The sequence below is a fragment of the Eufriesea mexicana genome, unplaced genomic scaffold, assembly GCF_001483705.2.
Source record: "Eufriesea mexicana isolate 0111107269 unplaced genomic scaffold, ASM148370v2 scaffold107, whole genome shotgun sequence".
Classification (NCBI taxonomy): Eukaryota; Metazoa; Arthropoda; class Insecta; order Hymenoptera; family Apidae; genus Eufriesea; species Eufriesea mexicana.
The window spans coordinates 1,953,408-1,969,396 of NW_016908335.1; the positions used below are offsets into that span (position 1 = coordinate 1,953,408).

The 15,989-nt window shown below is 49.9% G+C and overlaps 2 protein-coding genes and 1 long non-coding RNA gene across 5 annotated transcripts in view; 2 read left to right on the plus strand and 1 right to left on the minus strand.

The window, feature by feature from the left end:
- LOC108555342 (uncharacterized) overlaps nt 1–660 on the plus strand; it is a 3,631-nt gene extending 2,971 nt beyond the window's left edge. Inside the window, exon 2 of the mRNA XM_017910933.1 lies at nt 427–660. Within this exon, the coding sequence (XP_017766422.1) occupies nt 457–657 (201 nt within the window). The 5' untranslated portion in view covers nt 427–456 and the 3' untranslated portion in view covers nt 658–660. The remainder of the gene's footprint in view (nt 1–426) is intronic.
- OtopLa (proton channel otopetrin-like a) overlaps nt 1–11,476 on the plus strand; it is a 33,053-nt gene extending 21,577 nt beyond the window's left edge. For all 3 annotated transcript variants that reach the window (XM_017910932.1, XM_017910930.1, XM_017910931.1), the window contains exons 4-10: nt 5,822–6,152; nt 6,650–6,758; nt 6,831–6,991; nt 7,079–7,235; nt 7,305–7,792; nt 7,865–8,192; nt 8,309–11,476. In XM_017910932.1, coding sequence (XP_017766421.1) covers nt 5,822–6,152; nt 6,650–6,758; nt 6,831–6,991; nt 7,079–7,235; nt 7,305–7,792; nt 7,865–8,192; nt 8,309–9,003 — 2,269 coding nt within the window. In that variant the 3' untranslated portion in view covers nt 9,004–11,476. The remainder of the gene's footprint in view (nt 1–5,821; nt 6,153–6,649; nt 6,759–6,830; nt 6,992–7,078; nt 7,236–7,304; nt 7,793–7,864; nt 8,193–8,308) is intronic.
- LOC108555343 (uncharacterized) overlaps nt 1–15,862 on the minus strand; it is a 20,226-nt gene extending 4,364 nt beyond the window's left edge. The window contains exons 1-2 of the long non-coding RNA XR_001890768.1: nt 15,795–15,862; nt 15,376–15,559 (exon numbers count right to left, since the gene is read on the minus strand). This is a non-coding gene — a long non-coding RNA (uncharacterized LOC108555343). The remainder of the gene's footprint in view (nt 1–15,375; nt 15,560–15,794) is intronic.
- Between the last annotated feature and the right edge of the window lie 127 nt (nt 15,863–15,989).

Genomic DNA, 15,989 nt, shown 5'->3' on the forward strand with positions numbered 1-15,989 from the left:
GAGAGAGAGAGAGAGTGAGAGAGAGAGGGAGTGAGAGAGAGAGAGAGAGAGAGGGAGAGAGTTTTTGACTCGCGCCTGCTGCCCTCCTTTTCGGAAATGGTGCCTCCGAACCCGTCTTCCGAGTCGACTCTCCATCGCGACGCGCCCCGATCGACCTCTCTTCGCTCGACTCGGTCCGATTCCTCTCATCGTTCGTTGCCTTCGGCAGAGGGAACGAGCGTGGCAGAATCTCTACGCTAAAAGGGGCAGGCTTTCCCTTTGAGAGATCCCGTGAAAACTTCGGAAACGGTGCCGTAGGTGTTCGCCAAAATGGCGCCGTTGGCGTAATCGAGGTTCGGTCGGAGTGGGAATCCCGCGTTTGGATCTCGATAGGAAATCGTGATATTTTCCCGGTGAGATCCAGTCGTGTCTTTTGCCGATCGTTAGGGTCCATTGCGAGGGGAGAAGAGAACCGCGATGGTGGGTGGTGGTGATTGCAAGGTCGCCACTGTGGACGTGGAGGCAGCCGCTGCGGACAACACGGCGACGCTTCCGGTGACCAGATGTCTGAATCCGCAAAACTCGTCGCCAAACGCGCAGGACAACGCCGAGAAGAACAACGCGGCGAACAAAGAGATGGAGCTGAAGAACGTGCGCTCGACCCCAGCGAAAAAGTAAGACCGGCCGTAGATGTAGAAACCACAAAACAAAAAAAAAAAAAAAAAAAAAAAACAAAAAAGACCAAAAAAAAAAAATACATACATACATAAAAATCATCTGAAGAAACAGGGATGCCTTTTTTCCCTTGCGTTTCGCAATTTTCTTTTCTTTTTCACTCGTCCCGCCCGTCGCGTCCTCTCGGTCGACCCGCTTTTCATTTAAAAGCCGCGCAATCCGCGCCATTAGCAACCGGCCGGAGCATGAACACCGGCCTTCCGCGCGTTTTAACGAGGGATTAGTCGAACGTTATGCTTTTCCGCGGCGCAATTACGCCGGAGGAACGGGACTAGGTCAAGAATCCACTTGACCGGAACTACCGTAATCTGCACGCTAACGAATGGTAATTATTTAGGAGCACCAGGTCCGACCACTCCGGCAATCCTCGCTTATTCCGCGTTTCGATTCTTTGTTACGCGCCCGCTTTAATTACCCCTGGACAAACGAGGCGAGGCTGGAACCAAGGGAAACAGCCGGAATAAAGCGACAAACGTCGAGTAACTAGGTCGAGCTTTGTGCCGAAAAATTCCACCGGGCGAATTCGCCTCGATAAAGCGATTTCCCCGATACTCGGTGCTCGTGGTCAGCTCCTCTCGTCGGCGAGTCGTCGAGCATGGCGGAATAATCGCGTCCCCGACGGGTACGTTCGACCGTCCGTTGCGGAATTTCGATAACGCGTGGACGAATACCGGGCCGAACGTCTCTCGACGTCGGGATGCGCGTCCATCGCGGAAATCATGATCCGGAAGCACGAGCATGCAACGCGTGCACCGCGGATCCCGAACGACCCAGGCTCCTGGCAGGCTGCTTCCGGACTTGCACGCCCAACCAGACGCGCGTAACGATTTCCATTCGCGACCGATTCCAGGCCTTTCTTCCAGCCAAGCGGATCGCATTTATCCCACGGGTTGACGCTTTTCAAACGCCCACGATTAGAGGGGAAAGAAAAGAGACGAGGACTGATCGAATGAACGTGCGGCCGCATGAATGGGCGCAACGAGAGAAGAATAAGGAGCCTCGTATAACGAACGATGCAATCGCGATGGGCCGAGCACGTCGAATAAATTAAATCTCGCTTAATTTATCTCGGAAAAATAAATCCTCCGTTTACCATTGAAAAGAACTCTATCCACCCACTGGCAAAAGTACCCGACGATTCGTCACGGCACATGGAATAACAAATTTCGCCATCTGGTTAAATCTGGATTAATTACGACAGAATTTGGGATGGCAGTGGAGTTAAAAGAAAGGAACACTTATTACAAAAAGAAACACTTTAATAATAGATGACTCGATCGGTGTGTGCGTTTCAACGACTCAATAGAGAGTGAGTCGCTCGAACAGAAAAATTCGGCAGATGACCGACCGACACGCACACAATCATCGGTACGTGATCAAAGAACATTTTTTAACATCGAGGTTACATGTAAGATGTCTCGACTTGTGTCTCTAGCATCCCAACAAATTACACCTTGGCAAAATAAATCTTTCCGTCCCTCTTTCTCGCTTCTTCCTCTCGCATTTGCAATAAAAACGAAGCGTCTCTATCCGCGTTCCGGCAAAAGTGGATTTTCTTCGTCCTTTATCATAGAACGTGGAGTAAATTTCGTTAAATCTCGCGTAATTCTCGGAAGAATAAATCTTCCAGTGTTTTTCTCTGGAATTTGTCGCGGAGACGAAGAATCTCCCCGTGCAGTCTCCATACCGGGAGAAATAGTCGACGAGTGCAGGATGAATTTTTCTCGCGCAAAGTCGCGGCTTCCTCGGCCGTGCCATTCATTACGGGACACTCTGTGCGTTCGACTCGAAATGGCGGCAAGAGGTGGAAGCTTTCGTCTGCGTGTCTATTTACGACGCACTTCGTTAGCTGTCGCGCTGCTGCCTATGAAGCGTCTTGCGTCTAGCGTGCATTATACGCGGCCCCGAGTTATGCACTCGCGCACGTACACCGCCTACTACCCCAGGCTGAAAGAAGCAACTAACCGACCGAGGTTGCGGCCACGAACGAATGGAAATCATTCTCGAGAAAGAATCGAGGAAGTGGAGCGCGAACGTATTTCGAGGAGGGACGGTATGCGTGTGCGGTTTATCTTCGATATATCGAGCCAGGCCACGGGTGGAGAGGCAGGCCGTCGAGCATTAACCCTGGAACGCGACGACACCTTTTTTTCATGCAAATTGATGAACGCGCGTCGAGCGTGAAACGGGAGTCGAGGGAGCGCTCGGTCGCGCGTTCTCCTCGTCGGGGAATCGTGAAAAGAGGCAACGGGAGGACCGGTCTATTCGGCCTGGATCGTCACACGTCAACCGTGTACACTCTCGGTGTGATAAAGAGAAAAAGGGGAAAAAAGGGAAAAAATGAAGAAGAACGGAAAAGAATGGGGAGGAAAGAAGAAGAAGCATCGATCAGCCGATCGACGATGGCGCGAACTAGTTTCGCCGGGATTTATAATTTATTAATATCGATCGAGTGGCAAAGCATGACAGTGATACGACGATGTATACACGGAGCACGGCCGAGCAATACCTTCTCGAATTACACAGTCGCAGTCGCAATTGCATTAACACGGGCTGAAAGCGAAGCTCCGCCGGTCTAGACGCTGAGACAGGACAGTATTACCGGCCCCGTGAACGTGACTGCACATACCTCCGCGCCGGCAACACGAGCATCGCGAAACGCTCGCAAAACAATCCCCGTGGCCGAAAATAACGCGAAAACGTTGCCGTAAATCAACGACGGGTACGAAACGCGGGCTAAAATGGTCCGCGGTTAAAATAGGATCGAAATTAAGGTACCTTTTAAAAGCGAGACGGACGCGCAGGGGCGAAGGGGGGCGGGCGAACGGGGGCAAAGAGGGTGAAAAGGGGTATATCCCGTGGAATGGAAGGCGAAACGGCAACGGGTCTGACCGGGAGCAGGCGAGAACGACGCAGCGCGAGCATAAACGACTGGTGGAAAAGAATACGAGCGTGATTGAACGCGAAGGGGAGAGCGAAATTCGTGGAGAGGACACAGATGAGGCGAGGGTGAGTCGAGAGGGTGAGGTACAGAGAGAAAGACCAGCGGCTGAAAGTAGGTACTTCGAAATATCGACCGTGTGCCACAGCCTGCTTCGCTCCGAGTCACTCCTATCCGCCGCTGTTTCCACTTCTCGCCGCTTTTCTTCTCCACGAGTGGAAAAAAGGCCATACCGTGGGATACGCCGCTTCTCTTCTCTCTCTTTCCCCCTCTCTCTCTCTCTCTCTCCTCCGTTCTGTCTCCTATCGCCGCGAAAACTTCGGAAAACTTTCATCCCTCGAGGCATCCCCTCGCCCCGCAGCGGGAAAATACGCGCTCGGCGTGTAAAGTTACCGGAATTTTCGCGATAATACCAGGCGACGTTAAAAGCGTGGAAAACTCGCGGAGCAAGTAGACGCACGGTTTATGGGAGAACCACGAAACTATTTCTGCCTCGCGTGTGTCGCCGCTTTCTTATAGCAGCTCGCAGGCACTCGACGCTGGAATAAGAAACGACCGTGCTCCCCGATTCTGCGCAAAAATTTCTGCCTACGCGATGAATACTACCCTTGTGGATCCTGCCGATCTACCAGGAGAAAGATAAAATAACGGGAGGCTAGTATCTTCGATTCCTCGGTGATTGCGAAAAACGTGCACACACTGTGTTTTACCGCTAAAAGTTGCCACTCGTTTTACCTCGTTATATTATACATCGAAGCAACTGAAATTCGGTATAGAGCACTCGTACAGTCGCCCCCACGATTCGTTACGGGGAAATGAAATTGCAATTGAAACGCGTTATTACTCTAAAACTCCGACGGAAGTATCGACGAGCCTCGTTAGCGATACGAGCTCTCCGCTCGTTTAACCGTGAAAAATGCGAAAGATTCACCGGTTACGTAAGCTGCGAGGTAATCGCGACGGAAAAATCGCGTGGGTAGCCGGAGCGTGGTCGATGGCGGAAATATCATCGGGTTACGAGTCGAGTAGAAAATAAAACGGAGGCTGGATGTGCCTGGCTAAATATCACGATCCTTTATCCGGCCCGCGATAATCATCGAAGAGCAAAGAAAAAAAATGCCTGACACGAGTGTACAGGCTCGTGCGGAACACAATAAAGTCTGCGCCCCAACCCCTGAAATGCCAGCGTGACAAAGGGTGGTTAAGCCCTCCTTCGCGAAGATGCACCATACGTTGCTGAGCCCCTGATATTCCCGTGCAGACGTCGCGTCGCGTTGCAATCGCGCCACAGACGCTCCGCCGATTCCGCGATATCGCTTCGCCTTTTCTCCACGTTTCTCCGTTTGTTATTTCCATCGTTACGTGCACGCGTGCGTCATCCGCGCCGTGATCGGACGAGCGAAGGGACCGAGGAAACGAATCCGGTTTCGCGCGATTAATTTCCGCGCCGAGATCGGCCAACGACGCACTCTCCGCTTCGCGTACGCAAATTATCGATCTCGCGACCTAACCTTTAACGAGAAAAGAACGCCGCCACGGCTGACGAACGCGGTGCAGAAGCGCGAGAGCTCTAGGTGCAGCCAAGAGCCGAGCTCGCGCCGCTGTGCTTCCTCAGGTCTGACGCGGAGGACGCGCGTGATCGGAGATGGACGAGTGATCCCGGATAGCGGACAATTAAAATTAGCGACCAGTCGAACCGAGAAGAAGAGAGAGAGAGAGAGAGAGAGAGAAGACAGGGGAGTACTGGAAGAGGCTGTGAAAGATCGACGAGTTCGGTGCTCGCGGTGAAACTGCCTGTTCGAGATCGAAAATAGCATGCCAGTGGATCGGCCGTGGTCCTCCACGCAGCAGTCCAAGCTGGCTAACAAGCCGAGATCAACGTGGTTCATTACGCGAGTGTAAATACCGTTTGGGATACTGGACGATGAAGTAGGAAGAGAAATTCGCGATGGAAGTGGAAATTGTGCCGTGTATGGAAAACAACAACGTAAACAGACTCGGGGGTGCTGCGAGACACGAGAGTAGGGTGCAAATAGTCCGTAAGAAACGGTGAGACTGAAGAACTGCGGTCTCGATCGTTGCAGAGACGCAACAACGATGGCGTATGACCCGCGTTGCCGTTGGGGAATATAAAATCGAGTTCCCGATTTTCTTTCTGTCTTGCAGGACCTCGCTGTTCATTATCATGAGCTTCATCTACGCGAAGCTGCTGGTGGTGGTGTGCATCGCTTACGTGATAAGCGAGGTGGTCACGCACAAGCTGCCACTCTACTACTACGAGGGATTCTTCACGTATCTGTACGGCGTTAGCATCCTGTTCCTGCTCTACGTGTTCTGCTTCCTGCTGCAAGAGAGCGCCTGCTGCTCGAGGGGTAGCGACACGCCACCGCCGCCTCCGAGGCCACCGAAACCACCCAAGGAGCCGAAGGAGAAGAACAAGAAGAAAGACAAGAAGGACAAGGAGCAGAAGTCGTCGAAAAGCAAGAAAGAGTATCAGGTCAGGTTACGAGAATCTTTCGCTTTAGGTGGAGCGTAGGGGGTCTTGGGTTTCGAGAGAATCGATGGGATAGGGTACGTCGAGTGAACGGGAATATTCGAAATAGGTTCGAAATAGCGGCTAGAGACAGGGAACGGACCGTGACCAATTCCGTTGACTCGAATAGCTTTCGTGGACGCTGTTTCGCCACAGTGAAACCACGGTATCGAGCCGATGGCGCGATTTTAAAAGAGACACTTTCGATGCTGACGTAAGTGGGTTACCCGTCTTCATCGAGCTTCTACCAGAAGGCACGTGCTACGGTTCACCCATTCATTATCGCGTGAATCCACTCCTAAACTGAAACTCGGCAGTTCCATCCTCGTCAAAGATTGCTGCCCTTTTCGGTCACCGGGTGGCAGTTGCAAAGTTCATTCTAGTCTAGAGAATACGCTGTTAGTGGAATAAGGTTAACCGATAATTTGACTAGCAATTTGAGAAGAGGAAAATTGATTTAGGATGCCGCTGACGTCGAGGCTGGGGTGGCCACTAGGGCTCTACGAAAGCGGAAGACTTCGCAGAACGACCAGAGTCATGGAAGCTTCTTCCTCAGGATTGGAACGATCGGTGAGACGAGTTCGAGTGCAGATTTTAATTCGCGTTATCTCGAGATACGAATTTTAACTCGTTCCTTCTCAGCTTTCGGATTGGGCACGATGGTCTACAATGGCTTAGAATTCGGCACCTTCTTCGAGGTGCCGCCTACGTCACCGTGCTATCAGATCCTTCAAGGAGTGAATCCGGTTCTTCAAATGATTTTCACGTTCATGCAGATGTACTTCATCTTCATGAACTCGAGGGTAGGTAGCCAAGTATGGAAAATAATAGTCTTTTAATTCCTTCTCTCAATGACTTTCGATTCGAAGATTGACTATTCCTTTTCCTAGCTGAACATTCATCGCTTCAAAGTGATCGCGCGTTTCGGCCTGATGCACGTGATGGCCACCAATCTCTGCGTCTGGATTCGCACTCTGGTGTTGGAGAGCATCAAGGAGATCACGAAGCACCATCAGAAAATGGGCCAGTTCGAAGCAGGCATTCTCGGTAAATTCTATCTTAAAAAAGGAACTGTGCTCGTGGAAGCTCGCTAATGTCGCAAATGAACGCGTTTAGAGAGCATTAAGCAGCACTCGATGCGAAACGCGGGAGCCATATTGGGAACAGCGCCACGAGACGTGGCCCTGTTGCGAGAGGCGCCATTAACCGCCACGAGGTCGTCGACCGTTTTCTCGTCGGTCGCCACGGTAGCAGCCTCGTTGGGTCGAGTGATGAAGACCACGGCGAATGCGATCGCGAATGCTGTCACCACACCGGCATCGGCCAGTACTTCCGGTTGGAACCCTCCGACCACCACGACTACTTCCACCTCAGCCTCTCAGCCTAGTTTGACTACGACCACTGCCAACACTTTGTCCACGTTCCTCACTACGCTCACATCGAACGCTACTGCCGACGAAAGGACCAACCCGACTACTCCAACTACGACCACTACGACCGCCACCACCACCTCCACCACCACCACTACCCCTACCACGTCCACGACATTCTCGTCTTTCTTCATGGACCTCATCGATGCACCTCAGGCTGATACCAAAGAGGAGGTAACGAAATTCGTCCGAGGACACCTCTGACGGTAACCATGACCAACTAACCGACCATTCGTCACCAAACAGGTACACCAATTCTTCAACCCGAGAAATCAGACGAACAGCAGCGAATACTGGAGCCCGAACTACGGAGCCTACGCGGAGGCGCTGACGGACGAGGAGATGGCATCGAATTCTTGCGGTCGAGTGAATATCATGGGGACCATAGTGCAAGACGCAGAACCGTACCTGTTCCCGTTCATCATCGAGTACAGTCTGATCAGCGCTGCTGTGATCTATGTAATGTGGAAACACATTGGACGACATCCTCGTTGGCCTCATCAAGTCGAAGCCGACCTAGAGCGCCGTCTAGAGGCTATGCTGTCTCGAAGGGCTGTCGCCTTGGCTCACGCAGGTAACGATCCTTCTTCTCTCATTTTCAACTATCTACCTTGCTCTTCGAGTAACTTTACGATTGGCGTAATTGTAATCCAATAAACGCTCAAGACGACGGTCTGAACGCTGAAACAGGTCACACGAGGGTGGACTGCGTGGGAGCGAGCAAAGGATTGTTCTTCGGCCTGTTGCTACTGGTCGGCTCGCTGATCTGCCTGATCCTGTTCTTCGTGCTGATCCATCATCCGGACTTTGGTCTGGTCGCCATTTACCTAGCAGGCGTGTCTCACTGCGTGCTGATGGTACTCTCGATCGTGGCCATAATCGTGGGATTCATACGTGTGCAGAGCTTGAAATTCAAAGCCGAAGAGCAGAGCGTGTTGAACGACATTCTCCTGCGCGTGTCCGGCTTCGGTTTGTACGTCTACTCGGTGTTCAGCGTGATCGCTGGCTCCTTGGCGGCGTTCACTCACGAGCCGAACCTTCTGGTGATGCTGACCGGTCTCCTGTCAGTCGCACAGGTGATCCTTCAGATGCTCTTCATAGCGGACGTGTCCCGCAGACGGGTCCACCTGCCCGAGCACGACCGTAGCAAGCCTGGCCGACAGGTGGTCACCTTCCTGCTAATCTGCAATTTGACCATGTGGGTGATCTACACGTTCGAGTCGCAGAAGGTGATGGCGAACCCGGTGCAGCTCGATTTCTACGGGTTCCTCGCCTGGGCCATCGTGCAGAGGGTCACCCTGCCGCTCTGCATCTTCCACAGGTTCCATAGCGCGGTCACGTTCGCGGAGATATGGAAGACCAGCTACAAGGCGCGTCTCGACTAGACGAAGAGGCCGCTCTTTGGGATCAGTGGCCCGGAGTGATCGTCGTTCGCGGACAGAATCGAGGGATAGATCGAAGAACGGTGAACCACGAGGTCCAGGTTGCCTTTCGACGACTCGAACATTCCATTCCCGGCTGCACGATCCATCTCGACCTCCTTCGCCCGATGTTCCCCCGAGTCGATCGAGATCCCGGCTCGAAGACTGGGACGGAAGGGATGGGATTATCAGCTGCAGGTAAGGGGAGACTCGGAGAAGCTGGTCGATGATAATTGGACATATCTTGGGGCGTTCGTGGATCGCTGGAGAAATCGGGGCAGCTTGGGGCCTCCTTCTAGGCCGTTCTCGGCAAGAACGGTCGAGGATGAAGCGCGGAACAGGGGGCGACAACGAAGACGTTGCTTTTACGGTCCTCATCGAGGAAAGAACGGGGAACTCGATCGACGATTTAACAAAGGTCGAGGGCCAAAGTGGAAGGCGCAGGTGTGGATGCTGCGTCCTCGAGGTCGGAACTTCGCGTGGAAAGTCCCTGCAGAGGATCGCGAAGCGTCGTTTTATTTTTTTACGCGCGTTATGTATTTTATCCTCGGTTCTCTTAGCATAAAACGGCTTGGACGTTGCTTCCTTGATCGGTATAGCCAGACGAGAGAGCACGGATCAGGAGGAAACAGGTTGATCGATAACCGCCGAGTTGACGAAATTTCGAAAATAGGGACAGAGCAGAGAATTAAACGATCGTATTCGCCACGACGTAAAGCACAAAAAGAGCTATAGAGAGACAAAAGTACAGAACCAGCACCGAGTACGTGCAATGCCATTTCACGAAATAGGGCCCATTTCCTTTCACCGCGTTTCGCACCTTTTACGATCTCTATATACTGCCGTCAAATTTTCTACTTTTATATATTATATATGTACCTTCGCCCCATCGTGCATCGAGAGCATTCGAGGGTTTGTTTCGCTCTTCGACCGCTCTGGGTCTGCGTCGTCCGACATCTTGGAATCGCGGTGCACCGTGGACCCGTTCGGCACCACGTGACCAAGATGGCGGGGACTCGCGGAGAAACCGAGGGGACACGAAGAGCGAAGGATCTTCTCGAGGAAGTCACCTCATATTAGCTGATCGAGTACACTCTCCGTTAGCATGGCCCACGATAGTTGATAGGCGAATAGAGCCCGTGCGATCTCTTTCTCGCGAGGAAAGCGCAAGAGGGATGAAAGACGGTGCGAGCTGGCGGGAAAATCGGAGAAGAGACTCGATGCAGGAACAGGGTAATTCCGTTGCGCCGCGTTCAAGCAAGATGATACGACGCTTTTTGGTCTCGCGAACGATATGTTTTGTTCACGCGAGCACAAGGACTCGCCGTTCCCTCGGCAAAGGACCACGCTTGTCCGCTCGTTTGCCGACCGATCGACAAACAGCAAATCAAACAACCGGACGGAGAAGACGCGCCAAAACAATTCCGACGTTCTTTCTCGTTGCGTGCTGCAAAGTACAAAATTCTTTCTAACTTTTAGAATCTTTTATCGACACACACACACACACACCCTTTCGACGTTCACGCTCCGTACAAAGCGTTCCCACGATATCGATGTACTCGAGTCGCAGACGAACGACGTTCGTGTATAAATGGAAGAGAATAGGACGAGGATGGCGACGACGATGGCGGAGAATGCGGAGAAGGAAGAATCGTGTATAAAGAGTAGAGAGTATTTCCATTTTCTTTCCCCTTTTTCTCATTTTTCGTCCTCCGCTTCGCGCTACACGCGGACGTGTTCGCGCCGCGGCGGAGCGGAGACGATGACGAACCACGGATGTAGATTTTATCGCGAGATTAAGAGATTATGAGTAACGAAATATCGTAGACGTGGTTTCAAGATGGACGTGTAAGGGAAGATTATACGACGACGAAATTGTAGCATGGTACACTGGTAGTGAATCCTACACACGAACACGCATACACACACACACAGAGACAGCCACGCATACCACCGACGAGGGGAGGTTACCATTGATTACCATCGATTATCATCGATTATCATCGTCGATTAGCGTTCTCGAAGCTATCTCGAGAGCTCGAGAGAAGACAGGTGGACCTTTCGCGTTCGATTCGCTATGGATATGCATCGTAGAGCAATGGTCGAGCAAGCAGAGAGAATACGTGTGTTTACATAGTCGTTATACATTGAGAAAATCCCTCCACGGATCCCGTGAAACCGAGAAGAAAGATGGAAAGAAATCCAACCCCTCCTCCCCAACCGGAAGTCTCCCTGGTCGAAGTACGTACCTAGTTATTCGAGTCTAAATATTTTAATTCTTAGACGTATGTATAGGTGAAAGAGGAACAAAGAGAGAGAGAGTGAGAACGAGAGAGCGAGTGAGAAAGATAGATGGGTGTGAGGATAAGAGGAAACGAGAGGGACGAAGTTGTGACACTAATTATACATAAAGATTAATTATACATAATTGTAATCCGAGACGACATTATTAAAAAGGTAATACGATATAAATATGAAAAAAAATTAAAAAATATATTATATATATATATATATATAGATAGATATATATATATATAAATATAAATACGATTATGGAGATCTTTTATTGACTTCGATGTGCGAACAGAGTGCCGCGTGCGATATTATAATATAAATAACGATAACGCGATAATTTATTATCGCGCGAAGCAGAGTGTCTGTGAAACGAAAGAGCAATTGCGTTGCGAGTTCTTCAGTTCTCGAGGCGCTTTCGATAGAAAGGGGGTGCCGCGACTGTTTCCCTTAAATTGTGATTCAACCTCATCAAACCTCTCCCTGAAAGTTCAAAGCTGAAACACTCGTTAGTTTCGTCGTCGACCGATTTCCGACCAGAGGATCGACATTTCCCATCGGCGTCGATCCAGCAGCGATTCGCACCCCCTTGCCCTCGACTCCCTCGTTTCAACCGCGAGAGAAACCAAATCGCCATCTTGCGCGATTTCGACGATCCGAGAACGGAAAGGCAAGCGTTCGTTCGATCTTTCCTCCGCTCGAGTCCCGAGGCTTTAACGCCGAAGCTTTTCGCCAAAGCTCTGCGCGGGGATCGGCAGGTATCGGATCGAGAAAGGAAGAAAAGGGGTTGCGAGTCCACGGGGACGAGAAGAAATCACCGTGACGTTGACACGGGAACCTTAGTTAACGAGGCACTGCCACACAGGACCAACCAAAGCCGAGGAAAGCGGCAACAGAGACGGGAAAGGATGGACAAGATGGCGAACACGAGCAAGAGGCCGTTACAAAGAGAGCAGAAAACAATAGCCTGGCGATTTTCGAGCAGAAAACGGAAAACGAGCGAAGATACGCGGTAAGACCTCGATTAACCGGCTCACCAACCGGATAAACCGGAGCCCGAGTTCCGGAAGAGAACAGAAAACACGTTTCCCGCAAAAGTTGAAGCTTTTATCCCTGGAAGTAAATTTCCTCCAATGTGGTAATCATTATTCCGAAAATCTATGCACAGTGGGCACGAAGAGTATCGCATGCGCGATATATCGCGAGGAAATTCTTACGAATATTAAATTTTAGGAATTTAGGTACGTGGTAATGGATTTTACACGAAATAATCGTTTTTTCAGTGCGACACCACTCTAAACCAGGGGTGTTCAACTTTTTAGCCGCACCCCTGAGTCACAGTGAAAGCAGGCGAGTTGTTTTAAGCTACACTAAATATACCCTAACACTAACGATGAGCATCAAAAGACCATAAAATATATAGCTAACATACTCGAATAATTGAAACTTTATTAATTCGTGACTTTTTATTATGAAGATAGCAACGTGGAATTAGTTTGACACTGTTTCATACATCCATTTGACATTTTACATATAATATTGGACCACGAGTTGAACACCTATGCTATAAGCAAACGAACTGAATTTTATAACAGTATAATATACAGCGCACCTTTTTATACTAGAAATGTTTAACTTCTCATGCTCTATCGCTCTATTTGCAAAAAAAAATCCGAGAAAAGACTATGATTCGAGCATGTAAAGCTTCCGAGACTTCGAGGGCCCGTTTGGGTCCCTTAAAAAGACTTCCTGCCCGTAAAAGAATTGCACCATGTAGATCCGATTATGCTCTACGTATTAGAGTATTACGAAATTTCTGGTAAAATGAACTTCCTCGTGATATACCGGGTGTGCGAATACTTTTCTCGTTCTACGTGCACGTATTTACAAGGAACGCGGATCGAGGATCGATAAATCGGATAACCTAGAGCCAGGTGGATCGAGGCCCTACTGTCGAAGGAAAATACACGAAAGCCAATACCCTTGCAACGTTTCTCGAGAGTGCGTGTCCGAGTGCGTGAGGAGTGCGTTTGCGCGAGTGACTGAGGCAACGGTGCGCGTGCGACACGTTTTTATTCGGCAAACAACGTCTTTGTATACTCTGGCCGTGTTGTAGAGAACAGGAGGATCATGGTTCTTGTGTATGTACATCAGTATCTCGATAGTAGCCGTAAGCCTAACCAACGAGTGGCGGATTTGCCGGAAACCGGTGGAACTCGCGGCGGACACGCGAAGCCTCGATTCGAGTACCATAATGGCGGCCGGATCGAGCGCGCGGCGAAATTACCGAGCGAATTACCATGCGAATTACCTAAGCGAATTACCAAGCGAATTGCGGGATAATTAGGGTGCAATTATTTGCCGTGACGATGAAGAGGAAAGCGCCGCGAGGGCGCGAACTCGCTGGCAAATCCGCGACGCGTCGTCATTTAACATTACGTAGTGAGTTTTCGATGTCTTCGAGCATAATTACAGTTTGTACACGTACACAATACGCGCGCACAACCGACATACTCACCACTCTGTCAGATAGAATAATCGAGGAGCTGGCGAACGGAAGATTTCACGCAAACAATGGGATTAGAGTAACGTTTCGACACGCAACACACAAGGATAAAACTTCTACAAATTACATGTTGTCGTGTACGCAGTTTCTTCGAGTCGAGTAGCGACGATACGACCGTAAGCATTCGTAAATTCGCTCATTCGTCGATTCCCATTTTGATTGTATAACGTTAACACGCCGTTTCATTGTAATCCGTTGGGGCGGCACCGCGTCGTGCCGCCATCATTTGTAACGATATACGATTATATTGGTTAATAAAAGTTATCTAGATGTAACATTGCATCCGGGTTCTCCTTTGAAGCCGTTTACGGGTTCCATGCATGCCGAGATTATTTTCGTCTTTATTTCGACACCATTTTCCTGCCTACGTGGTCCAAAGGTGTAACGGATCGATCGTTATTGATGGTTTGCCAATAATATTATTCCGACGGAGAATAATTTTCCACTGTCGATAAGGTCGCGATCTCCCACCTGCGAATTTGGCTAACTACCGTCGGTAAACTCTGCCAAATGTAAGAACGAAAAACGCGTAAAGTACTGTACGAGATACAAATTGAAATAAAGCCGGATACAATTGAAGATTTGTTAAATTACGCGTAAAATTTATTCCACGCTACGTATATCTAAATACATCGATACGTTAATTTCGATACGAAACGTTCGAGTAAAAATTGCATCGATGCGACTACCGGCAGATGGCGAGGCAAGTCCGCGCTGTTGGCAATGCAGTTACTCTGCACGCGATTTCGTTCCAGTGATTCCGATTATTGCTCGATTTATATCGAGAGTCGCTGCAATACCGACGACAAATAATTTTCAGGTTATAAAATAGATACGGAAGGAATTTTAATCGACGAATGTGTAACAAGCACGACAGCTAAATCTAGCAAGCACGATGAAGCTTGGAATGCTTTTCGAATATTCCGGAGAAACGTCTCGATTCGTGTGACACTGAGAAGCGAGCTAGAAAATAAGGGACGGATCGTGAACAGAAGGAAAACAAACAGGAAACCCGGGATCGAATCGAAGAAGAAAACGAGTCGTAAAATAGCAGTGGAACGGAAAGAAAACAAAAGAGAAAGCCACGTGAGAATACATATGCATGCGTGGCCGTATCGACGACAGAAGAAACGTTCACGGTGAAGAAGCTGCTTGTGAACGACCGGTAAACAATTAGTCGCGCCGTATGGCGATGAATCATTATTAAAGACGATGACGAGCCAACTGTCCTTAGGCACTTGGTTGTCCCGGTCATTCGAACCGGGGCCCTGTTAGCATGCGACATTAATTTGCGTAAGGTGTGTTTTGGGGTGCTACTTGAAAGGCAGCGGATGTGGGTGCGCGACAGAAAGGAGATGAACTAAAAGGCGAGGAAGAGTAGCGCTGCCTCTCATTTGCCTTTCAATACCGGTTCCCTTCTTGTCATTGTGACAACGACGCGACCATTGTCGTGCCACCGTACACCGTGTATTACCTACCTGTTCGTTCGTGTTCCTGCCAGCGTGGGTGGCGGCCATGCAGACCGGTCGTCGTCGAAGTCATCTTCGTGAATCGTATTTTCGACTGTCACGCACTGTTTCTATCGATATCGAAGAATTTACCACACTGATCGCGCCACGTTGTCGTCCGAGCAGATTCGCTTGTCGCGGGACGCACTGCCATCTAGGGGACAATCGAGCGATTACTAGATATACCACGTATATATACCATTGCACGAGGAAAGATTACTCGGCTATGGTATATTCCTGCTTACGATCGTTCAAACATACGATAGACACACAATCGAGCGATTACTAGATATACCACGTATATATACCATTCCACGAGGAAAGATTACTCGGCTATGGTATATTCCTGCTTACGATCGTTCAAACATACGATAGACAAAAAGAATTACCTGTTTTTCGAAGCAACCAGCATATTCTCGAAAATTCGCACACGAGGTGTGTTATACGAACGCCGTCGTCACACTGATGTCCGTTCGTGAGCGAGTCGGGCGTTGAAATGCTTATACGAGACACGCCGGCGAGTTCGTCGTCGAAATGTTTACATGAGAAACGCCGGCGAGTTCGTCGACGAGCTGTTTACCTGA